At 41.4% G+C, this 25000-nt stretch overlaps 2 protein-coding genes and 1 pseudogene across 6 annotated transcripts in view; 2 read left to right on the plus strand and 1 right to left on the minus strand.

The window, feature by feature from the left end:
- Nucleotides 1-1261: 1261 nt before the first annotated feature.
- On the plus strand, nt 1262-9394 carry LOC306963885 (deoxyribonuclease-1-like). Of its 2 annotated transcripts, none has more exons than XM_079557640.1 (10): nt 1262-1390; nt 1488-1541; nt 4264-4421; nt 5842-5936; nt 7391-7480; nt 7650-7744; nt 7908-8020; nt 8245-8402; nt 8872-8968; nt 9216-9394. In XM_079557640.1, the coding sequence occupies exons 3-10, from the start codon at nt 4272-4274 to the stop codon at nt 9339-9341; spliced, it is 924 nt and encodes a 307-aa protein (XP_079413766.1). In that variant the 5' UTR covers nt 1262-1390; nt 1488-1541; nt 4264-4271; the 3' UTR covers nt 9342-9394. The 2 variants fall into 2 exon arrangements, with proteins under 2 accessions (XP_079413766.1, XP_079413767.1); XM_079557641.1 differs by having other exon boundaries at nt 5842-5924.
- Nucleotides 9395-10285: 891 nt separating this feature from the next.
- Nucleotides 10286-18338, plus strand: hm13 (histocompatibility (minor) 13). 3 transcript variants are annotated; one of them, XM_079557625.1, is made up of 13 exons: nt 10286-10559; nt 11807-11839; nt 12507-12605; nt 13157-13239; nt 14244-14332; nt 15065-15150; nt 15333-15458; nt 15571-15628; nt 16220-16340; nt 16422-16524; nt 16629-16714; nt 17196-17362; nt 17762-17891. In XM_079557625.1, exons 1-12 carry the CDS (start codon nt 10344-10346, stop codon nt 17335-17337), a joined length of 1242 nt encoding a protein of 413 aa, XP_079413751.1. In that variant the 5' UTR covers nt 10286-10343; the 3' UTR covers nt 17338-17362; nt 17762-17891. The 3 variants fall into 3 exon arrangements, with proteins under 3 accessions (XP_079413751.1, XP_079413752.1, XP_079413753.1); XM_079557626.1 differs by lacking the exon at nt 11807-11839 and having other exon boundaries at nt 10288-10559; nt 17762-18338; XM_079557627.1 differs by lacking the exon at nt 17196-17362 and having other exon boundaries at nt 10289-10559; nt 17762-18337.
- Nucleotides 17909-25000, minus strand: part of LOC306963849 (PHD finger protein 20-like) — an 8047-nt pseudogene continuing 955 nt past the window's right edge. Inside the window, exons 2-16 of the transcript XR_013794283.1 lie at nt 24660-24739; nt 24378-24545; nt 23998-24082; nt 23850-23923; nt 23024-23591; nt 22885-22944; nt 22629-22812; nt 22352-22455; nt 22169-22291; nt 21954-22046; nt 21615-21760; nt 21085-21386; nt 20587-20716; nt 20359-20518; nt 17909-19327 (exon numbers count right to left, since the gene is read on the minus strand). The product of XR_013794283.1 is annotated as a PHD finger protein 20-like (transcript). The remainder of the gene's footprint in view (nt 19328-20358; nt 20519-20586; nt 20717-21084; nt 21387-21614; nt 21761-21953; nt 22047-22168; nt 22292-22351; nt 22456-22628; nt 22813-22884; nt 22945-23023; nt 23592-23849; nt 23924-23997; nt 24083-24377; nt 24546-24659; nt 24740-25000) is intronic.

Genomic DNA, 25000 nt, shown 5'->3' on the forward strand with positions numbered 1-25000 from the left:
AGCAGCCGATGATGCCTCCTCTCTGCTGCTCCCTTCTCTCCTCGCTCATCTCCTCGTTTCCTTTCCTCTGCGGTGCTTCCTCTCCTGGCTCCGCAGCTCGGTCACATGATCAGGCTTGGAGACACAGGCTGCAGCAGCAGAGCAGGGCTAAAGCAGTGCACGGAAGGATGTAGGGAGAAAAGGAAGAATCAGAAAAAAGACAAAGGAGGTATTGAAGGAAGTGAGAGGCAGAGATAGCTGGTGACAAGGGACAGTAAATTATAACCAGTGATGCTCAACAGTGACAAGAGCAGCTGGATGTAGAGAGGTTGTGTCAGACTCCCCCTGGTGGGCGCAGACGGAATAACATGAGGCAAAAAATAGAACAGGAACTCAAAATGGCTCCAAAAACTGCACATAAAAACGTGCACACCAATCCTATTTACATACCAATACACTGTATCTGCAAGAAGCGCATTAAAAAAAAAAAAACTCATCACAATTCTTTGCCAAATGATTGTTGTTGTTGACTGATATTGGTTCTGTGTCCATAGCACATAGGATATTATTATACTGTAAAGTTGCGTGCACATTTGGTTTTGACCCGATACAACACCGCCATAAACAGAATAAATCGACTATAGCATAGTGAAGTTTCATATATAAACTATTTTATCAAATGTTGAAGGTGTAATGTAATCTCACCTTAAGGCCTTGGAGCTGCAGTCAGAGCCATCCACGCATGGATCAGAAACAGAGCGACCCAAAAGCTATATTATGATCAAAGCTACACTTTGATCATAATGGAAATATGAGGATCTTTACAAGTTTTGCCTCTCATAATTTATGTCACAACTGAAACATGGTGGCATCACTGTGGCATTGGTGGGAAATGGGGGTGGGATTCAGTACGTTTTTCGTCTTCCCGCTCCCTTTCAGGCAACATTTGAATGTGCTGAATACATTTTATATATAGGCTATATATTTGCCTGAAATTAATACATAAATAAATGAAATGAAAACAACATTTTCCCCAAGTACTTTTTTTTTTTTTTTCTTTACTTTTTACTCGTACTTTAGTAGCTACTTTATCTCTACCCACCTCTGGAAATATAGTAGGCCAATACACTGAGATGACTTATGAAACCAGAGCAAACAAGACAAAGAAACAAGGAAAACAGACAATACATTTAAAAAAGCAATCCGACAGACTATAATTGAATAGGCCGCAGCACCTGTCCCTATGTCCCTGAATGCATCAGGAAGCTGAGGGTGGGGGGGCACCTGTGAAAGGTGAGAGCAGTGGGCGTGGCCTCTATACCAAACAAGCTCCAGCGAGTACAACGCAGTCCTCCTCCACCCAAGCCACCAACTGACAGAGAGAGGCGACTTAGAGAAATCACAATAACTGGTAAGTAGTAATAAACTATTGCAAACGTACTGCGAATCCACAGCAATCTCACCAGACCAATGAGTAATTAATTACTAATACCACTTGACCTCTACAGCTGCTAAACCAGGAGTGAACTGGACAACGCTTGAGGAAGTGGCACACAGTTCAGGTAGGGAAATACTTGGTTCAGGTGCTTCTTCTGGTTTAAACCCTGGATTTCTCTTCAGCTGTACTTTGGCCATGGTTCAGACAAGCTTTGTTTAATTCAAGTCCTATAGCCTACATTCCAGCTTTTGTCCAAATTTAGTCCTGAAACTCAGGAGGGTTGGCAACAGGATTGACCGCAGTAAAAGGTAATGTTAATTTTTAACACCAAGAGAAACATTCCCTGTTTGGTGACGCGTATAGGAGCACCATGAAACCAGTTGCTTGTGCTCCATTCAATATTTTCAGCAACACTGTCTTCCTAAAATCATATGGTTGCCTTTAAGGCTTCACTTTGATTGCAACGCCTTCTATGAACCAGGGAACATTTTATATGTTTGCATAAGCTGAAGGAGGGTGTAGTAAATCCCCTTAAAGGAGAATGCACATGCACTAAGAGGACTTAAGTCAGGGTTTTGATTCGGCAGGTTTACACCTTGTTGACTCATTCACTTTGGAATTACTCATTCTGAATAAATCTAAGCCCCATTTTGAACCTGTACAGTAAGTGGCGTTTGCTAAAATTGGCACTGTCATTGATTTGCCTCTGATCTGGACAATGGTCCTGATACTGAATGTGATAAGGGTCCTTTTTTATACCCGACTGATCCTATAGGTGCACAGAGCATTGAGTCAAATGTAGATCATTATAGAGACACTAAAGTCTACCTTAACTTTAAAATTGTCTAAACTGAATTTTGACCCACTTTGTGCTTTTTACTTCACTCTACTCTCATCCCGATGTCAGTTATATAGTTGTGCCTATATAACCGGTCAATATCAAATGTGGGCATGTCATAGTACAGCCTCGTCTGAAAGTTTCTTATTCAATTTCAATTCAGTTTTATACGGACTGAACATAGCACAACATGACACTTTAAATCATACTTGTACATGATGATCATCAATGCACATATTAATCATGTTTATAATATTAAAGATGCTTACCTTTAAACTGGGATCACTCATCTTTGTGTTAAATCTTAAAACCCTGTATAAAGGTGAATGCTTAGATGTTGACGTTAAACCATCAGCAACACTGCAATCCATGTGAGACTTTAGAAGCTGCTGCTTAAGTTTCATAATCGGCATTTCTAACCCCCTTTTGGATTCAGAATCTCTATTGTGTTTTAGTACAATAGAGATTGAGAGGAAACCTACATAGACAAACTCAACACAAAAAGGAAACACCCACTCGGCCCGAAGTCAAACTCGGGACCTTCTCACGATGAGCCAAGAGCACTAGTACTGCTCCCTTACAGTCTTGAAAAAAGGTTTCATAACGGGTTGGTGGTCCCAGTTTAAAAGCAAGCCTTCATTCTAAAAGAGCTATTGTCATGACAGCTGCTTGCTTTTTGAGGTTATGCTTTTGTTTTATATCAAATGTCCTCTCTTTGTGTAAAATGTGTATGGCAGGTATAACTAACCCCGTTTTTCTGTTTTCTGTCCAAGCTTCTGTGGAAACATTTTGAAAACCTCCCAAACCAGTCAGACTAACTTGTTGAAGCTTGATCAATGAGAGTAAAAACTGTGACAATTGCGTCTTGGCTGAATCATATTTATCCAATTGTTGTTGCTAACTCTTTTCATTCACTGAAATGAACAGTTAATATGAGCTGGATTGTTCAGGAGCAACCCTGCACTCGTGTCAATATGAAATATATCCACATATACAGTTTTTCAAATGCTTATTATGTTAAACTGACATATTGGATTGAACTATTGTACAATTAAGGCTGCACAGTTTACTGTACCAGCAGATTATTATCATCGCAGTTATAGGTGACGCTGTGGCGGATTTACGATTCGAAATATACCAACAAAAATGAGGTAACTTCTAGTTGAATTGAACTTGTAAACAATAACACAATTCACCTTAAAAAAAAAGAATTGAAGTAATTGCATTTTAAACATTCTTTGCAAGCAAAAGGTACATGTTGTGTGCCGCACAGGAGAGGGGGAAAGAAATCTGAAAAAAAAAAAATCTATTTTCTGAAAATAAGAATCAATTTGACTTACCAACTCAGTTTTTATTTCAAATCAGTGTTTTCCCCCAACGACGTGTGATGCGATATCCTTATCACAAGAAGCCACATTATATCCCAAAATCTTTTTAGCCTTTATTTTGTGAAGTTTTTCTATATTTTAAGTCTTATTCGGACAAACAAACAAAAAAACGCTTAAAATGTTGTTCCAATTCAACGGAAACAGTTTTTCAACTGTATTGAAATGGTTTTCTAAAATATCACAATAATGGCAGTTATCGAATATTGCCCTATCTATAATGTTTCCCTTCAAAAACAACATTGTTTTGTTCATTGTTTGAGTTATCAATCTATTTCAAAATGTAAGTAATTTTTCGAATGTGTACTCTAGGAATTTGCTTATGTGTTTCTGCCCCACAAGCCCCCCACCCCTTTCTTAGCCCCTCTTAGCCCCCCTGTTCCACCCAACTTTCAGTCATATATCCCAGTTCTAAAGCCAGTCCCAGCAGTAAACAGCCATAAACTCTGAATCTAGAGAAACTGGTTTGAGACTTGTTGAGACTTGCTTCAAACCTGCGAGAGTGCATAAGCCGAGTTTAGCTGAATAACTTATTACTTAGATGAATGGCTTATTACAATTAACCAATTAACATATTATATATATATATTTTTTGTTATTTAGATTTTGTTTTTGTTTTCCAGAGGAAACTATGCGTCCCTATGTGTTCGCTCCCGGTCTGCTCCTGATGGTGGCGCTATTACTCCCAGACATGAACTGCTTCAGAATCTGTTCCTACAACATCCCACAGTTCAACAAGGCCAAGTCTTCAGACTACTCGGTCATCCACACCCTGACTCGGGTATGAATCTGTCTGTGAGGGGTTAGGAGGACACACAGTTAGGGGGTAGAATGCAGTACACATGTGTCAGTGAGGGGTATACTATACACAAGTATCAGTGTGAAGTCACAGTAAACAAGTATCTTTAGGGGTTAGGGGTAGGAAAACACACAATTTTATTGAGTAAAGGTTCACATGCTGCTGTTCAAATATTACTCTAAAGCAATAAGAAACACCGAATAACATTTCAACCTATTAATAGCATTTATTTTATTACAGGTATTTTTGTAGTTGGCCGCTCAGTTTTTTTTTTTCATTATAAAACTTTGAACGACCAAAAATACCTTGAGAGCCAACGACTCTCAAGACCTGACTTGGACCGTAATGAGGCTGGGTACATTAAATTCTATATGAGTACTTTAACAGTACTTGGTTTATGATACCGATAGGACTACTAAAATATTTGGCATCTAGAACCATGAAACAGAACAACAATGTTAATTTATAATTTGTATCATGTTATTGTAGCTGAACCAACCAAGTAACTTTCTATAATGCAGTCACAACAGGCATCAATATTTGGTATAACTGTATTGTCTTATTGTTTATTTGGTTCCTGTTTTTTCAATGCCATTTTCCCTCCCGAAACCAGTTGTATCTAAACTTTATTTCTCCCTGACCATAGAGGTACGGTTTAATGGTACCCAGCCCTACTTGTAACTTTACTGGGAGCAGCTTGTCTTAATGAAGATGTGGACTGATGGCAGCCAAATATGAGATTTAAATGGGTAGTCAAAAAGAGGATTTGCATGAGGACCTGACCTGCAAAAAGCACTAGCATATTCTGTGTGCATGTTCGTATTGCTGGCAACAGTATAATCTAAAATGTTTTGGAGAGCACCTTTAGTAAAAGAACTAGTGAAAGAGCTGACACTGATACAACTCTACGGGAGGGAGACAAATGTTTAAGCGCTCTCCAAAGGGAAAATGGCTAAATGTTTAAATGCATTGCTGTTCGGAAGTGATTGGATTCAAACCTGCTATATTTTACTGACCAAAATTATGCTAATGTTTTTGAATATTATCACCACTTTTGGACACATTTTTCCGAAAATATTTGGGCCTTCAGTTCATATTTGCTGAGAGAGAAGACCCTGAACTTTGTGACAGTTTTTGTTTCATGTGAGTTGTCCCAGCAATAACAAAGGTATGAGCCAAAAACTGCATTTTTACCATAGTTACCTGCCCGCCGCCTCAATCTTAAACTGCAGGCTCTTTGGAATGTTGTGATGTCACGTGAATGCAACCTGTGAGGTGACAGAACATACAGTATCGTAGTAGAATGAGACTAGAGTAGAACATGCCTTAGGGGTTAAGCACAGCAATGTGGGAGTGAAAACCTCGGATTATAGTGTCCTGTTTTGCCTTCTCATCTGTGTAGGTCTTATCTCGCTGCGATGTCTCCCTGCTGTTGGACATTCGGGATCTCTCTGCATTGAATACTCTGCTGGCAGCTCTCAACAGGTACTCACACAGGTACTAACCAATCAGAACACAGCTTTACACAAGTCACGCCCACGTAGTGTTCAGGCCACCTCAGACGGCTACTATTCTATCAGTTTTCACAGTTCTTTTCAGTAGCGCTTTACACGTCAAATACTGCAAAATTGTCAGTAGGGGGTGCTATGTTCCTTTGGTGTCTGTATGGGGGCCCTGGTGCTCTAGTGGCAGTTGGTAATGTCCTGAATGTGTTTTCTTCCACAGGGAAAGCGGCAGGTTTGTAACTGTCAATTCTATTTAAGTAATCAATAAAGGCAGTTTCAATCACAGAACTGCCTTTATCATAGACATCAGTTGATTTAGCTTTTTTCAATACTAAAGCTTAATGAATAATCAAGATTGTATTGGCTGCTGATGAACCAATCAGGCGCCTCTGTTATAAATCACATGATCACAGTGAACTGAACTATAATTTGTCATCTAGCATAACTTCCCAGGCAGAGACCAATGCAAACCAACCGTATGTCTATTGATGTCTATGGTCGGAAAGGGAAGTGGAATGCAGAAGAAGGCCCGTGTCGGCTCGCTAACGCTAACTTTGTAATCGATTGCAGCTGATTGTTACTAAACGCTTGTGGCTTTGCTATATGTTTGCAAGAGTGTCAATATGGTGAATAATACTAACCTGCAGTACGTCAACAATTGTATAACTCTTACTCTATGAACCAGAGATGTCACAATTTTAATGTTTTTATTGTGAAAAGAAAAACGTTCCTATATGTCTTATAAACGGTTTAGTAAATTACTGTAATCATATGGACAATACTTCAATACATCCACTATCTATATATTGATATCTGTTTTGCTATTTCAATTCATCTCCTAGACTCTCTTCATACATTTTACTCCATACTAACTCCAGACAATTCAATTAGTAGAAATACGAGGATGTGCGCCTACATTATTATTGTAGGCTGTTACTCTACTCTACTTACATGACATCGGCACAACCAAGGAAAATATTTACTAGCACCCAATTTTTCGGTGCTTTGTGCTCCCAAATTGGTCATGCTCTGGAGTCCTTCATCTCTAAACATCACTTTTTAAATTGCTTTTATTCTTGACATCTCTAGTTCGACCCAGCCTCTGCCTTTGAGCTCACTGTGGAAGTTTTCTCTTTCTCTGCGGCAAATGCATGGGGTAAAAATACTGCTCTAAACCTGGTCCAGGTTCAGAATAAGTATTCCAAAAATCTCATCACTAAAACAGGGAGATGTACAGTGTCCTTATAAAAAAAATATATAAGGGGTCATTTAAAAGTAGCACGCCCATGCACCCTTAAATATTGAATTCCCCGAATGACTCTTGCCTTTATTCGCCTACCACAACAAATGTAAGTGCACTGTGAATTCATCTTTGAGGTAATGTAATCAACCTGGATCTAAGTCTGAGTAAGTCTTGTTTTAAAAGATGTTTTATTTGTTTTTAAGGTATTCAGAGAAGTACAAATATAAGTCTGTGTCCAGTAAAGCTCTGGGAACGGACTCCAAAAACCTAGAGCACTACACCTTTATCTACAGGTGGGTTACACACTACACCTTTAATTGTCAGGTAAGTTACTTACCTGGGCAGAAATATGACTTTAAAATGACACACATACATGACTAGACGGTCATCTGTAGTTGACAGGTAAAAGGTAAACCACAGGAAAGTGCTAACATTGCTCCTTTGTTGGTCTCATTCAATCAGAACACAGACTGTGAACCTCACTGGGCAGCACCAATACCAGAACTCCGACTTTGTCCGACCACCGTTCGTTGTGCGCTTCCAAAGCAATAAGACTAGTAAGTCAAATCCAAATTCCTAGACTTGACCTTGAATCTTGATCCTATCTGTGAACATTTTTAAACTATTCTTTGCTTATTATCTACGCCTTAACAAGTTAAGTTGTAAAGTACTTTGTCCATGTCTTCAATCATCATCGTCTTTCTTATATCGTTTGTACAGAGGTTCCAGAGTTTGTCTTGATCCCATTGCACTCGGATCATACCAAAGCTGTTGAAGAAATGGACAAACTCTATGATGTGTTTCGGGATGTGTACAACAAGTGGAAGAATCAGGTCAGTTCCTGGTCCAACTCACTGGTCTTTCACAGGTCCTAGAATGGTTCTGGACATTATAGGACTCTTAAATTCCTCTTGATGAAGATTTTATTAATATATATTTTTAAACTGTTTAGTTGTGATTGATTTGATTCATTACATAATTGCTCTCTTCAGACTGTTCCTTGGAGACCATCAAATTACACTTTACTATGATTGAAATCCATGTCATTTTTCTTCAGAATGTGATGTTCCTTGGAGACTTCCATGCTGGCTGTGCCTACATGACTCGCACTGACAAAAAGAGAATTCGGCTTTTCACCAACACAAGCTTCTCCTGGTTAATATCCGACCGAATGGACACAACTTTAACTGACCAGACGCACTGCCCTTACGACAGGTGAGAGCCGCTTCTTCGAAAGCCCATCAAACTTGGTCAGTTCATACAAAATAGTCATGTGACACTCTGAGGAAGGATGCAGTAAGCATCTCAAAGTATGAAAAACTGTTCACTGGTTTCATGAAAATACTTATAATCCCACGTTTTCAGTTCATTTCAGACTTGTATTACACAAAAGCATCTTTTAGTAGCCCTTTCAACATTATCCATTTTCTGCTGTTGCTCAGATCAGAGCCTCAAACGAGGACATTTTCTTTACATGAATCTGTCTCTGTCTCTGTCTCTGTCTCTGTGTCTGTGTCTGTGTCTGTGTCTGTGTGTCTCTCTGTGTGTCTCTCTGTGTGTCTCTCTGTGTCTCTCTGTGTCTCTCTGTGTCTCTCTGTGTCTCTCTGTGTCTCTCTGTGTCTGTGTGTCTCTGTCTCTATTGAACCATCTCAATAGATGTTAAGGGTTCTTTCTTTTTTTTCAGGATTGTGGTGTACGGAAAGTCATTTCTAAAGCAAGTCAAGCCTTTCTCAGCCAAAGTCTTTAATCCTATGAAGGTGTTCAAAATCCGGTCCTCGAAGGTAAGACATGGCTCTAAGCACAGTGTCTATGCAGGTTATTTATTCGCAATTAACAGTTATTATACAATACTCAAGTGCGTTATCACGTTCCATCCAATTGTCATAAAATAGTGCTCATTGTAGATGCTCAGATCAAACAGTAGTGTTGTAGTGTTGTAGTGTTGTAGTGTTGTAGTGTTGTGGTGTTGTGGTGTTGTGGTGTTGTAGTGTTGTTGGTTCCCATCTGATGCTGTTTTGGCTGTTACAGTTGGTGAAGGTGAGCGACCACTTACCATTGGAGGTTGAGCTGAAGAGCTCTGTGACGTCACTGCTGCACGCTCCACCCGTCTACTTCTTGCTACTGATACTGCACTTCTTGCACTTAACTTTATGAAAGAGTTTAATCGTTGACTGTGAACCATTTTATCTAAGAAGCATTTCCACTCCAAAAGTTTTAAAATACAAAAAAAAAAACTTGTTTTGTCATTTCATGGTTAACACCAGTGAAGTAATTTACTCAGGTACACTTTTGCCAAAAATATTTTTTATGTTTTGTTTTTAAATGATATGTACATGAGTAAACTTTATAAACTTATATAGTTTTCTTCATTTTCCTTTTTAAGAAACTTGTTTTACTGTATCTTTTAAGGATATTATTTCAATGGTCACCTCTCAATTTGAATTATTTCTGCTTCTGGATTTACTTTTATTTATGTTCTATTGTTGATTCTTTTTTTTTAATTCACTCTCTGGGTCATTTTGCGTCTGACAGGAAATATATGAACAAATTGTTATGGTTTTAATAAAATGTTCTTTATCTGACCCTGTTTGAAAAGTGTTTTATTAGTTAGAAATGAATGTTCCGTCAAAGCTGCCTTTGATTAGATCACTTTCCATCGTTCATTTACTGCCATTACAAGAGCCTCCAAAAAGGAGAATACAAATGTTTTGAATCTATAATGAAAACCACTGAGCCATAAAGAGGCTCCGGGTCTGCAGCTTTCCATTATTGGCCATAAACGCCAGCGCCGACACATCGACGGCAGAGGGCGACATCGTCCTGCAAAATCTCACGAAGAAGTACCTCTGCAGAGAAGACTTGTGTAAAAAGACGTTTCACTCTTCTTCTTCTTTTTTTAGTGGTGACAATGTGTTCCTCTAAAAAGATGACTAACAATGCAAAACACTGCATCTTCAATCATATTCCATCCACGCTAGTTTGAGTTGAGTTGAGCGAATGCAGTAAGCGCAGGACAGTGTAGTGTTTTTCCCACGCAGAGATAGACCTCTTGTTATTTGCCAGACCTATCTGTGCGTCGTAAGGAAACGTGGCTTTACGGCGCTGTGCACGCAGCGTGTGCACGTTCATTCTTTGGTGGATGAATGAGACGGAACCATGTCTGCTGCCGAGCCTGTCCCCGAGCCTGTCCCGGAGTCTCTCTCAGACGCCCTAAACGCCAGCGCCGGTAACGGCAGCGAGGCACTGAACGCTACTGTTCGGTTCACTGCCACACCGGAGGGCACGGCGCTGGCCTACGGCAGCCTGCTGTTCATGGCCCTGCTGCCCATCTTCTTTGGTGCTCTGCGTTCCGTGCGCTGCTCCAAGTCCAAGGTAAGCCTCCCAGAGGCCCGGGGCTCCGGAGCAGTTACAGCCGTCAGATTAGCCCCTCTGTCGGTGTGCCGAAACAGAGTGTGTCTCGGAAGTTGTCGGTTGTAAACTTAACTCAAATAAAGTATAAAGAGTCTATGTGCGGAAACAGCTGGTGTTGTGATACCTGTAAGTTATCTGTTTAATGTGGTTCGTGTAACATTATATTTCAACGGTACTAACGAGCAGCGGAGTTGAGTTCGGCTCGAGCCCGGGGATGCGAGCGTTTTTCCGGCTTTCGTTCCAATCTAGTGCCGCTGTGGTCTCAGCGGCTGCATCCTGTCTCTGTGTTTATGACTCGTCAGTGCGTCCAACCGAGTCCCACTGCTCTTTCGGGAAGGACTGTGTGTGCCTCATAATGTTGCCAACACTCGAAAGTATCAAACTGTGCTGTCGACAGACCGTGGTGTTCGCTCTATTTTGAGTAGCATGGAGCGTGTTTCCCGGGGCCAGCCACTGTTTACAGGCCCTGCATGATGTGGACCTCGGAGGGGATGAGGCGTAAGGGGTGACCGCGGGGCAGATGCCTATCCTGAGCTCAAATACTCACAGTGGTAAAAGCGGTGCTACCTGTTAGCCAGGTTCTTTCAGGGGAACACTATGTGGGCTGCCCTAAAGACAGCAAGAATATAAATCCTATAAGGGCCGGCTTATTTACTTCTATGCGATACCGTTTTATCCCTTTGGTATTGTAAATGCAGAGCCTCCCATTCACTGGATAATTTGACTGGCAGATAAGGTAACTTTCAGAAAAGTAAGGGCTTTTGACTCTCCTGCACCGCAGTCCCAATGCAAAGAAGTTGAAAGAGTAGAATAAACAAACACAGCTGACCCTGTGGGGATTTCCAGAATTAACAATAGGCTTATTAATTGTATTGGTAAATTGTCTCAACTTGTATAGCAGGAGCCGGGATTCAAACCCCAGACCTTCCGATCATGCTATGACCTGTGCCACTGTAATGTGATGAAAAATCTGCTTTTATTATCGATAACAAAATGAAATGGGTGGGCAAAACAATGGTTGAGGCATCACTCTTTCACTAGGGTTGAGAGTCTTCAGTGGGGATGCGGGGGCAGGATTGGTTTCAGCAGTGGGGTGATGTAGTGTTACAGGTGATGCGAGCTTTGCCGAGAAAGTCTAAATCTGTAACAATGTCTGTGAAACTAACAGCCACCATGTTTTCCTCTCTATGTATTTTACGGTACCTTAGTGGTGTGAGGAAGAGGAGGACTCAGGCTTCAGAGTGAGTACAGCACTGATGCAGAAGAACTAGAGTCTGGGCAGGAGAAACCTGTTCTGGAGTGGGCCTGTGGCAGAGTGCAGTTCTAACCCACTCACAACAAGTACAGAGTCTGAAACCGTTTGTGTAACATGTTTGATTAGAGGAGCATGGACTTACTCTAACTCTGTTTGTTCTTTAAGAATTTAACTTAACACTTTATGAATTCTCTGTAACTGCATTTTATTGTTCAGTTTCATGGGATAATTTAGGAAACCAAGCCTGAACTAACTGCTTGTCTACTAGTTTTTATCTGCACTCTGGAGGATAGGAGTCTGGCTAGTCAGGTGGAAGCAGGCACATGTCCTTTTTTCACTTTGAAGTCCTGAATGGAATATTTTTTCCAGTTCTAATGTAGATCGCATGAATATTCTTTTGATACCAGACAGACAGAATCTTTAGTTTTGTAATGAAGAATGACCAGTGTCTACACAAGTGCCTCCTGATGACAGCAGCGGGGGAAATCAGACTTCAAACCGGGGGTGTTCCCTAGTCTCCAGTGGCTGGACATAGTTATACAATTACATGTTCTGAGACTGGATGGGGGGGTGATTGGAGAGGGCGGAATATGCTAAAGGGGTTTCACTTCGATGAAAGTAAGTATACATGAAGGTAAATTGTTCTTTGACAGAATGGAGGAGAAATGCCAGAGACCATCACAAGTCGAGATGCAGCGCGTTTCCCCATCATCGCCAGCTGCACCCTCTTTGGACTCTACTTGTTCTTTAAGGTACCAATGAACACATTCTTACTAGTGGTGGAGAACTGCTGCTGAGCTTACAAATAGCAGGTGTATTAGAAAAGATGACATTCAGGTCAAAATTTAAATATTAGGGGTGGATACCATATACTGGACCCCTGTCGCCTGACATAGATTCAAGGTATGACGGACAAAAATAATCTTGTCACGCTAAAAACCCTCACCTTTTTATAGTGGTGCGTTAAAGGAATTGATAACCTGGAAAGGAGTGGGAGATTCTGTATTTTTGTTATTTTCATCATGGAGTTTTTCTCTGGCAGAAATCCCTAGATGAACTCAAATAAGCTGTCCAAAAGTTGTACATCAAATGCCACTTGAGAGTGTTAAGCATCTAAAGTTCAATGCTGCAGCAAAATGTAGGTTTAACATTAAGTGCTGTGTAACTGTTCCTGAAGAAATCTTATATTTAAAGACTTTTTAAGTATAATATTATATCATCAATATAATTTTACGGTTATCTCAATATCTCTAGAATACCTCTGGAGTACTGCAGTTTTATGTGATTTTTCTTCTGTTTTCAGTTGTTTTCTCAGGAGTACATAAACCTACTCCTGTCTCTGTACTTCTTCGTGCTGGGAGTCCTTGCTCTGTCTCATACTGTCAGGTTAGTATTACTGCAATACTACAGTATTAGTATTTTATCCATCTATTACTTTATAACTCATAACAGTAAGTAAAGCCTCAGTAAAATAGATTTCCCGGCTCATCCTTCTTGATTTTCTACATCATATCGCTCGATTTTCTTCCTTCCAAATGGCATGCTAACTTTGTACTGCAGAAGTAGAGACATTTCAGCACTTCCCCTGCCTCACAGTATTCACCCAACGCACCCCACCTGCCCCCGCACCATGTAAACACATGAAAACATGTGCAGGAGTCACACAATTTGTGGTAATGTTTGACAGAAGGACCAAGAGGCACGGGGTTTATGAAGAAGTTTACTGTACACACTACTGTTCAATTGGAGTTGAAATTGTCATGAAATGTTCTTGTCCATTTCCTGCAAGGAACGGTCGGGTCGTTTCTGTCTCTGTAAACAGCAGCTAAAACAGAGCGGCTGCTTGTGGGACCGGTGTGGGTTATAAAACTTCAGCACTATAACTATATATAGTTCTAAATCATGGAACTATTCGGCTCTAAATACGGAAAAAAAACAACTACTGTTTAGCATACTTTTACTTACGTTTGCTAAATGTAATTTGGTTTCTTTGTTGGGGAATGTGCTGCACACAATTAAAATTCAAGTAGAAAGTCATAGAATTGGTGACTGCTGCTTTCAAATGGTACATAGAAATAATGTCTGTAATGTATGGATCAGTTTTAGCTTCATTTGGTTCAAATTTTGAAAACCTGTCCATTATCATTTTATGAATCTATTGATTGTGAATTCACAGTGTTTCTCTTTACAAAACCATGTTCCTTCGTTCTTTCTTATGAGCTAATTTTGTGGCGTGGTAGGGTAGGTAGCTTGTCACAAATATAAAAAGGCAGGTTTATCATTTGTGGGCTTTATTTTTGGACATACCTAAATACTATTATTGGTAAATACTTTCTAAAATTACCCAGAGTAATGGTAGTAACTGAGAAATGCTTCCTCTCTGGTTTCAGTCCGTTGATGGCATCCATTTTTCCAGCTTCATTCCCAAACAAACCGTATCAACTTCTCTTCACCCAGGGGACAGGAGAGGACAAGGAGGGTGAGTACGAACTTATTCTCATCTCATCGGCCTGTAAAACATTTGGTTAAAGCAATCTGATGTTAAGTATCTATTGGTTTAAAGGGGGCGGGTATCAGCTTTTATATCTTAGCAGTGGTTGGGAGCACTGGACACTGTACTTTCCAAAAGAAGCTGGATAATAATTCTGCACACCAGTTTGGAGTTAGAAAGTGTGAAGAAAAATAACAATATGGTCACAAAACTCGCGTGCCTACTAGTTCCTGCACGCAGTGGACCGAGCTAGCATACAACTTGAACCAAAGATATAAACGCCTAATACATCACACACAATAATAAACTACTTCCGGGTCCAAACTGTTGAGAGCTCCACAAACAGCAAAAAAACACAATTTTATCTGAATCTCCTGATGAAATAACAACAGTTGAAAGGCCAAAAACTGTTTTACACCTGATTAGAATAATATTGCTCACCATTTCTACAGGCAAAAGGAAGATATCTTTATATTTTAAATAACCCTTCATTGTGTATGGAAAAAATAATCTGATAATTAATGCCAGAAAAGCATTACTAAAGAAAATCCAGAGATTCTCTACGATCAGATGTTTAAAAAGAGCCTTATAGTCGGCTCTACAGCAGGATAAAATCAGCAAAATCCCATTACAGTGAATAGGGCTAAAGTTACGTTGGACCCGGAAGTGGAGCGATGACATCATCAGTTAACAAACATGGTAATAATGTTGTTTTTGCAGAAATCCTGAACTACGAGTTTGACACAAAGAGTCTGATCTGTCTGGTGCTCAGTTCCGTGGTCGGGGTCTGGTATCTGCTCAAGAAGGTACTTCTACAGAGCGACTACGGATACTTCCTTTTGGCAATTTGTTTGGATTCAGTTGAATGAATTGTGAATGAAAGTGTGAATACTGTGCATAAAGTACACCATATGAATAAATGCTGCCACTACTATTGAATTTATACCACTAGCAGCTGCTGTAAACTTGCCTTCTTGTGACGTCACAGCACTGGATAGCCAATAACCTGTTTGGTTTGGCATTTGCCCTGAACGGAGTGGAGCTGCTGCACCTCAACAACGTCAGCACCGGCTGCATCCTGCTGGGAGGGCTGTTTGTCTACGACGTCTTCTGGGTGAGCATTCTTTAGCTACTGAATATTGTTGCTCCTGAAATTCTATCTGCACTGTTTTCATATTATGATATAATCAACTACATGTGGGACTTGCCCCTCTTTTGTTTTGCAGGTGTTTGGGACCAATGTAATGGTGACTGTGGCCAAGTCTTTCGAGGCTCCGATAAAATGTGAGTTTCTCAAAAATACATTGACCCTACACTCTCTGTTATTGTATTTCCATTGCTCTGTATGTGGTGGTGTGTTTGGAGAATTTATGACCCCAAATAGTTTGAGAACTTCTATGGTTGTGATCCATAGAGAGTTTCAGGTCAATGGCTTATTCAGAACGCATCCAGACAACTTAACATCCATCCATCCATTTTCTTCCACTTCACACTGCACCAGCCCCTTATGGCTCCTCCTGCAGGTGCTGGGTCCACAGAAGGACGGCCTCATGATTTTAACCGGGCCTGTTGGTCTCTCATAAGGGGCTTCTGAACCTCTCTTTGTGTGACCTGTCACCTAGGACCTGGTTGCCATGGGAGACCCTACCAGGGGCACGAAGACCCCGACAACAGAGCCCTCAGGATCATTCGGGTGCTCAAACCCTCCACCACGTTAAGGTGGCGGTTCCAGGAGGGACAACTTAACATGTTTCATTACTCTCCTGTTTTTTGTGGGAATATTTCTTGGCAGGTTCATCCCACCTGAATGCACAACTGTTCTTTTGTCTGTAACGTGTGTTCTGCTTGAATGTGGGATTCTTTTGTGTTTTTCAGTGGTGTTCCCTCAAGACCTGCTGGAGAAGGGGCTTGGAGCCAGTAACTTTGCGATGCTGGGTTTAGGCGACATTGTGATCCCGGGAATTTTCATCGCTCTGTTACTGCGCTTTGATGTCAGGTAAAAAGACATCTGGACAGGTGGACGGGATTCGTAGCAGGTTCGGGACTAAAATGTTTCTTTGTCTTGTTTTGTGTCCAGTCTGAAGAAGAACACTCGGACGTACTTCTACTCCAGCTTTGTGGCTTATATCTTTGGTCTGGTTCTCACCATCTTCATCATGCACACCTTCAAACATGCTCAGGTGGGTGCAGTGTTTGTGTAGAAGAGTTTATATTTTTATTAGCGTCCCAAACATACCCATGCTTTGTGTCCTTGATGGCGGCTCTAACCTGGTTGTGTCTGCAGCCTGCGCTCCTGTACCTGGTCCCGGCTTGTGTGGGGTTCCCAGTGCTTGTGGCTCTGCTCAAAGGAGAAGTCACAGAAATGTTCAGGTGAGTCTCATCAGCCATTCGTCGTCCTGCATGCAATGCTCTCAGCCAATCGAAAGAAGGGCTCAATACTTGCAAAATATGGTAATTTTGCCCAAGATAACCTACAAAACCAAGACGTTTTATCAGTAATTTAATAATCCGGTAACATCCCTTATGCAGTAAAGTATTTAACGTTCAGAGAGAGGAAAGGACCTCATCTGAAACACACCAACATTGGTATGCAGTTTTGTGTCTCACGACAGAAGATCAATATTTTATTTTACCCTAATCGTGACAGGCCTAAAATATCAATGTTTCTTCTTTTTTCCAATTTGGTTTTGACAATTTTTTGAGCTTACAATACCGTACAACCCTTTTATCTCCTGACCGGTGTCCTTTCTTTCCCTCTCTCTCCCTTACTCCGCTCCTCTTTCCTTTTCCTCCTTTCTTTTCTCTTTTTGTCCTGCCCTTCTCCTCCCTCACCTCACTTGTGTCCCACTAGTTTTGAGTCCTCAGTTGAGTTCCTTCCCTCGTCTCCTCGCCTTGTTTCCTTTCCTTCGGTCAGTGGCTCTCCATCGAGTCTTGTTAGTTCGATGGAGCCGTATCAGCGCCGTAGACCCACTCCTAATCCCACAGCTTTCTAGACTGGACCAAAACCAAGTCACTGCTGTATGTATCTGAGGACGATCTTTGAATATATACATCTTATTATTTAAGATAAGCTCTGTTTTCCCAAAGTAGAAATGTCTTGGGTAAACGGCGCAATATGGACACAAATTCCTAAAGCAGTAGTGTCGAGAAACCCACTAGTGTTGCTTTGTTTAGCTGTTATCACATGTCAGTCTCCTGTCTATAGACCCATCACTCAGAATGAACTTTTATGCTTTTATGCTTTCCTTTGTCACCTTCTGCTTGTCTGTGATTCTGCAATCTTCATACACCAGGCATTTGGCCCTCATCGCTCCCATTTTTAATCCTGCTGGAGAGATCTTTGGCCATGTTTTGTGATTAATGATTCTTCATTATGTTTGGATACATTGACACTAGCTTCTTTGTCTTCCTCCTTAGATACGAAGAGGCGAGCGAGGAGGCCGGGGCAGAGTCTGAGTCGGAGAAAAAGGACCAATAGTTTTTTTTTCTTTTTAAATATATATATAATTTGATGTGTTTGTTCATGCGATGTTTTTCCACATCATTTCACTGAAGCCCCACCCATTTCCTGGTGGTTGTCGGGTAACGGGGCTCATGTGCCTAAACGGGGAGCAATTCAGAAGAGAGATGCATAGTAAAATTGCTCTTCAGCTGTCGGCTTCAGCTCTGCTTCATGGACATTTTACAAGACCGGGATTCTAAATAACAAAGGGGCGGCTAACAGGTCGTCTGTAATGTAATTTATCTAGTATTATTTATTTGCGTTTTACATAAGACCGGGGAATGTGAAATTTCAAATCCTAAATTTATCCGGTCACCTCGTGGTGTTTAAGGCGGGGCCCAAAGTCCTATCGAGAGAGAATAGTTTGACTTCATTTTGTTCCGTACAGGAAGCGGGTAGTCAGTTTTTGTGCCAAACAATTACAATTTGGGGAAATGACTGCTGTTGAACCTGATCGGAGGGGGATCAGGACCACCACTTTTATTATTTCCACATAAACTCAAAACTACCAAAGTGTTCAAAGTATTGCTAAACAAACCTGACAAAAAGAACTGTATAAACACTTTTCCACATTTTCAGCAAGAACTGAAAACTCTTTATTTTGTTGAAGCAGAAAAAGGGAAACTAATGTCTACCGTGTTGATGTAAACTGTTCATAATAATAAAGGAAAAAAAACATGTGTGAATAATCTCTTGCGTCAGCATAGGCCCAAAGTACTGCTGAAGAATGTACTGTTATATAGAATAGAAAGTTCCCATCAGCTTTACAGAAAGAAAGAAAATCTGGTTCAAACTGCTTTATTCAGTTTTACACATTTACAGATTTTTTTTTACACTTTGTACAAGTTTCACTCAAAACCAACTCGTGATCTCCCAAATACACTGTACACTGACTAACCTTACTGTTTAGGTGCATAATGTAGCACAACCAAAACCTGAACTGCAGCAACCGAAGATCATTCAAAGCTGGGTGAAATAAATCTTTCCTATGAAAACCAGAGTGAATGTTTAAATGAACTGAGTAGATAATTGACAGTATATTTACTGTACATTGTTGTAAGTGGATACAAATCAATGTTTTCACATTTACTTGTCTTTAATGTTATTCTTTATCCATCATAAGTTTGTTGTGCAATGGTGTATTCAGAGCTGTGAAAAGTTTTAAACGCAAGACTTTTTTTTTTTATTCAATAACTTTCAGAACAGTTTTAAGAACATAACTTTCATAATAAAACTATTTATAAACCTTTTTTGTCTTTTAAAATAAATTCAAACCTTAAGTATTAAGTTAACAAAACACAAAATTGGCATAAAACAGTTAAAAACTAAATCAATTGTAAAACATGGTCCTGGTCAGGAGCACACAGAAAGCTGCCGAACGGTGCTCAGGTCTCGCAGCAGCCGCTTGATTCGCTGCTTCAGGTCTGGGAGGCGGGACAAAGGCTCAGCTGACTCCAGCTCATCCATCCACGACTCCAGCCCTGAGAGACATCAAAGTCATACGCATTCTTAGAAGTATTGTGCCACCGCACAATAAAGATGGTTTCTTTCCTTTGCAAATTAACACTTGAGTTGGCCATGTTTCATCATGCCTGAAGTATGTAAGCTTTCAGTCATACAGGAGTTGTCCATCCTAGACGAAGGTTCTTAAGTCAACCTCTGTACTCTGCAGTTGTGTAGGACATTTTGCCTCTCATCCAGGACTTGTCTATTGATTTGCCCTGGAAAGATTGATCCAATCCGAGTCACACACTGGCTCTGGTTAGGTCGACCTAAAGAGGCGGCGGTTTTGGGTCGGTGTGGCCAAACTAAACAGGTGGTTTTGGAGGGGCTTCTGTCATAATCTCTTCCTCTTTTTTTGAGCGAAGAAATTACTTATCTCTGCCTGCTGTGCAGAAAATCTTTATCTCTGTGCTGATTTAAGTGCATTTCGCCCTGGTCTTGCTCATCAGCTTCCTCGTGTTTAGCCATAAGAGAAATGACTGCGGTGTCATGTTAGGGACACATGTCAGCACATTGACAGAGCTCTGATCACTTGATGTCCACTGTCATGAGAATAAGTCCAGCAACCACAAGGCACTCCAGCATTTGTGAAAATTCAATCTTTCAATCTTTCTCCCCTGTGTAGCGGCTTCCTCCGCTGTGTGCTCCACACTGTGGAGCTAATGAAGCTGAAACACAACCCAAGGCAGATCGATATATGGTAACAAACAGTGATCAGGAGAAAGCAGGGTTGTTGAGATCTCACTAAACAATAAAGGTTTGTTTATCAATGGGTGAGAGTAGCCTTTGAATAAAGAGGGGTGGGACTAGTGCAAGCTAACCCCTCCCAGTGGTCTTTATTTAGTCTGTCTGTGGTCAGAATTCTTTAGTGACAATGACAAAGCTTCTTGGATGAGAGAAATGAAGCGTCTTACACATCATCAGTACAGATGTTGACTCAATAACCTTTGTCTCGGGTGCCTGAAAGATAATCCATTGTTACTACTTGAAATGTAAAAGACGCCTGTACCATCCAGCTCAGTCTCCATCCGCTCCAGGCGGCGGCTGATTTCCTGCTGCAGAGTCTCAATATGGTCCAAGAGGTTCAGCTGTGGGGTCCTGCAGGTCTCAGAGGTTCTGGGGGGTCTAAGGTTCTGTTCTGGTTCTGCTGCCATTTCCTCTGGACTCACCTAGAACACAGTAATGGTAACTAAAGAGCAGGGAACGGGTGTGTTTCCCTCCCATGTTGTGATTGTACCTGAGTTACAGTAGGTTTCTGGTAACAGTGCTCGCTGCTCACGTAACACACAACTTTGGGTCCTTCCCCTTCCTCTCGTCTCCACGGCAACCTCCAGAACCTTAGTTCTGTCTCTGACCCAGATCCAGATCTGCAAGAGGCAGGTTTAATACGCTAACATTACAAAGAACAGTAAAGCTCCCCTCAAAATTCAACTTGGTTAATGAGCCACACCGGAAAAGTCCCTTGACCAGTTCATAAATATAATTTTGTAAATCTGTATTGCTTTTGTATCTACAGCAATTATCAATATTACTAGTAATATGTTACTAGTTTACTGTGCCAATTGTGTGATATAAATGAGATTATACAGTACAAAGTGTAATAGCATTATTATTATTACAACATCAAGGGAATAACATCTGGGAGCCTCAATACAAGGACATTTACCTTATCTCAAACTAAGTACTTAAGATGATATGCAACATGCAACAGTATACAGTTGTTGGAAGTACTCACTGTAGTAGGCGGAGCTTGAGACTAATGGCCGCAGTTACCGTGGCGACAGTGCGTGTGTGCGCCAGCAGACGGCGTGTGAGCGCGATCTGCTCCGAGTTCTGCTCTGAAAAGTTTTCCCCCACACATGACAATCCAAACATGTGACCTGACATAAGCCAATCAGAGCACGCCTTCCTCCGGTTCCTCGACCAATCAGGAGTTGGTTCCAAGCCCCGGCAGCTGAAACAGTTGTAGCTCTGAGGAATGTGATGCTCCAGGAGGCCCAGGCAGGTGCCATGCTGCCAACACTGGCACTGGGAGCACTGCGTACAAATACACAGAAATATGACCATAAAACACAAAACAAAACCGTAAGAGGAAGTTGTGAGGGACTGCTTTACAAAGAGAACTGAATTTAGGAGACATATTGGTCACTCTCAAGAGTAAAGTGAAACTAATTTGTGAAGTAATCGTTACGAGAGGTGATGCCGCAGCATGATTCACATTCAGTTCACATTAGTTACAGATGTCAGGTCAAACAAAGCTCAAACCTGGATCATGAAGTCGTTCTCCTCATCAACTTCACACACACACCTGACCACATCACTCTCTGTTTCTGCGGAAACAGGCCAGGTGATTGTGTCCTCTCCACTCTCAGCAGTTAGTGTCGACCAGTCGCTGCCCTCTTCTGCGCCTGCTGTTACACAGAGCATGACAAAATTAGACATAACAAACCAAAACACTGGCTCAGTGATCAAGGCTCTAGCTGTTTATAGACGTATTTCTAAAGGCAGGCAACTCAGAAACATAAATGACTAAATGTTTTGTGATATTATCATCAGATCCGTCTACAGTCAGATTTGGTGTGTGTCGTCTCTATGAACTCGTACCTCTCCTGTGTGGACTAGAACCAGGTCTGTGTGTCTCCAGATCAATGGGCCCCGAGGGATGGTCCAAATTTTCATCCTCACTGCTGCACAACACTAAATAAACACAAAATTGAAGCTGCTAAAAGATGAAAGGGTTACAACGAAGAAACCATGTTCTAGGAAACTGCTGCTTTCACACAGTATCTCATCTGTCCACGGAAGCCTTTAAACCTCACCTGCATGACGACTTCTCCTCTTCTTCTTTTTCTTCTTTTTCTTCTTGAGTTTGACCCTGAGGAAGTGTTTCCTGTTTCTACTGCGCTCTCTTCTCATGATTTGGTCTGGGACAGTCTGTGAACCTGAAGGGAAGAAGGTTTAAATCCACTTCTTTATTTTAAGCAGTGACAATAACAACAAACCTGTCTCAGCAGCGACCGTCTCCTCATCTTCAAGGCGGCAGATGCCAAGCTCTGGTTTTGCATCAGAAGCATCAGAGATGCCTTCAGATGACAACCGCTTCCTCCTATACAGAACCAACAGCATTGAACAATGGGCCTGAGGCAGGGAACACATGCACACTCCTATCTGTCAGTTCAAGAGCCCAACTCCTTATTGAAGGGTAGGAGACTGGATAACCACTCTGCTACATAGCAGCTGCAGTGGTTCTCTGAAGTGCAGTAGTTTGGTTGTACTCACCTCTCTCTCCCTGTAGATACTGCAGTACTCTGAACAGCAGAGGTGTGGTAGTACTTTAGGTGACAGTGCAGAAGAGAGCTCTTCCTAAAAGACTTTGTGCAGTTGGGAGCAGGACATTTGAACTCATTATGGTCCAGTTCAATAGAGAGAATTGGAGGAGGCTGTCGCTTTATCACTCTGTAGACTGAGGAACAAAACATTAAGATCTGCCTGAAACCAGGTCGAATAAGGCCTTAACCAGGGACTCAGCACTCACGTGGTTCTCGACTGTATTTATGGGTGGTCGGGAGATGGGCTTGTCTCTCCAGCAAAGCTTCTACAGAAGATGAACCACAGTTAGACTCTAGAATACAGGGTAATAAACAGAGTAGCGGGACAGGCTGTAATGGGCTGACCTCTGTTGACTTGAGTGGGGTCTGGTCCAGTGTGATCCTCTTTGATTGTCTGATCTGGATTAATGGGAGCAGGGACTTGGGTAGATCTTCTTTTACCAATACGTTTTCTTTTAGCTCGAGCCTCTCTCAGAATGTCTGCTCTCCTCTTCCTCTGCCTCTCTTCCACCTCTTTTCTCTTTTCCTCATTACTTCCTACATCCTTGCTCGCTACATCATCACCACCACCACCACCACCACCACCACCACCACCACCACACTGATCCTTTCTATCATCCTCATTCCCTTCTTTCCTTTCCTCATTAATATTTATTTTCAGTGTGTCTTGATTGTGTTCCTCATTGACTTGTATTTGTTCTGAATCAAGTTTCTCCTCTACGTCCCCTAAATCTTTATCTTCTGTGTCCTCTTTTGCGTCCGTGTCCTCTGCATCCTTCTTTTCTACCTCCTCCTTTGCTTCTTTGTCTCCTATGTCCCGCTGTGCCGCCTCCTCTCCTTGTTCAGAAGCTCCATCATTCTCCACCTCAGAGTCACTGTCCCACTCTTCACTTGAATTATCTTTTTTCCAATTCTGAAAAACATGAAGGACCATCAGTTAGGATTCAGTGAATAAGTGTTTGTGTGTAAGGTAAAGGTCTACTGATAATGAAAAGAGCTGATCTCAGGACAAACCAGAGTCCATATACTGGCATTAGGTGAGTTGATAAGTCTACACATAAAATCACAACATCGTCAAGGTGCAAATAATTCTGGATAGTAACTGAACTTGTTTTGGAGCTGAAATTTGAAGGGATTGAGTTCTGTCGATTCTAAATTCCACGGCACTTACCTCATCGTATGGTTTGACCTTGAGTGGTCTCACAGTCCGGACGACACCATCAAAGAACCTCACAGTGTAGGATTCTAGAAAAGAACAATATGCTTCTGATCGATTCTTTAATACGTTACTTTTCTTAATTGTCTTTTGACACACTTACCATCGCTGTTCACTTTCAGGACTTTAGCAGGATAGAACTTGCAGTCGGTCCAGCAGGCCATCACTTTGGAACCCACACAGTACAACTAGGAAACAGCCGAAAAAAGAAACAAGAGCTCTGATCCAGAACCATTCAGAGATATTTCACAGCTGGCGACTACAGTTAATTGAATTTTAAGAGATGAATGCTCGGCCAAAGGCGCAAATATTTGAGTCAAAGAACTGTTTCCCTTAAAGAAAATGCAGAATAAAATACAGTACACCTGTTTTTGATCCCGTTTATTCAGATACTTAGTTTCCATTTGATTTGGTTCACCTCTGCCCCTGATTCTAAGTGTGGGCTGGTTCTGGTTCTGTCCGTGGGTTTGTTCAGGTTCTCACCGGTTTCTGCTCGGAGCGGTCCAGCCCTTGTTTCCTCAGACTGACTCGGTCCAGACCTCTGATGTGGGGGAGTCCCAGTGGAACCACTCTTGGCGCCTGGACCACCGCCGATATTGGACCAGGACCTGCTGGTTCTCTGGATCGAGCTGTTGGATGCTTCCACAGTACCTGTATTAAAATAGGGGAAACAGAACCAGGATTAAACACAGTGAACAGGTCTGTGTGTAATTCTGGGAAGAGGTCATTTTAGTGCAATGCAATTTAATACATTCATATTATTACCATTTGTTGTGCTTGTCTTGTACCTCCAGTTGAGCACCAATTGAAAAGGTAAGGCCAGCTCTGTCTGGGGGAGTCTTCATCTGAAAATGAGAATATTTTTTCCTTTTTATTTTCCCTTAAAACAAGAGACGCACAACGGAAAATTGGTTTGGTGACTAAACAAACATCACAGCAGACTAAATGAGGACAAAACGGAAAATAAAAGACATACATTCATATGGTTTGTATGGTTGTATGGTTATATTCTGTTTACATGTCCACAATGGTTTGCTTGAAAAGATTAGATAAAAAACGGATTATGCTCATTTTATTTTGTTAAAATGAGTATATGCTGCGTTCAT

Source organism: Gobius niger (genome assembly GCF_951799975.1).
Source record: "Gobius niger genome assembly, chromosome: 6".
NCBI classification, from domain to species: domain Eukaryota; kingdom Metazoa; phylum Chordata; class Actinopteri; order Gobiiformes; family Gobiidae; genus Gobius; species Gobius niger.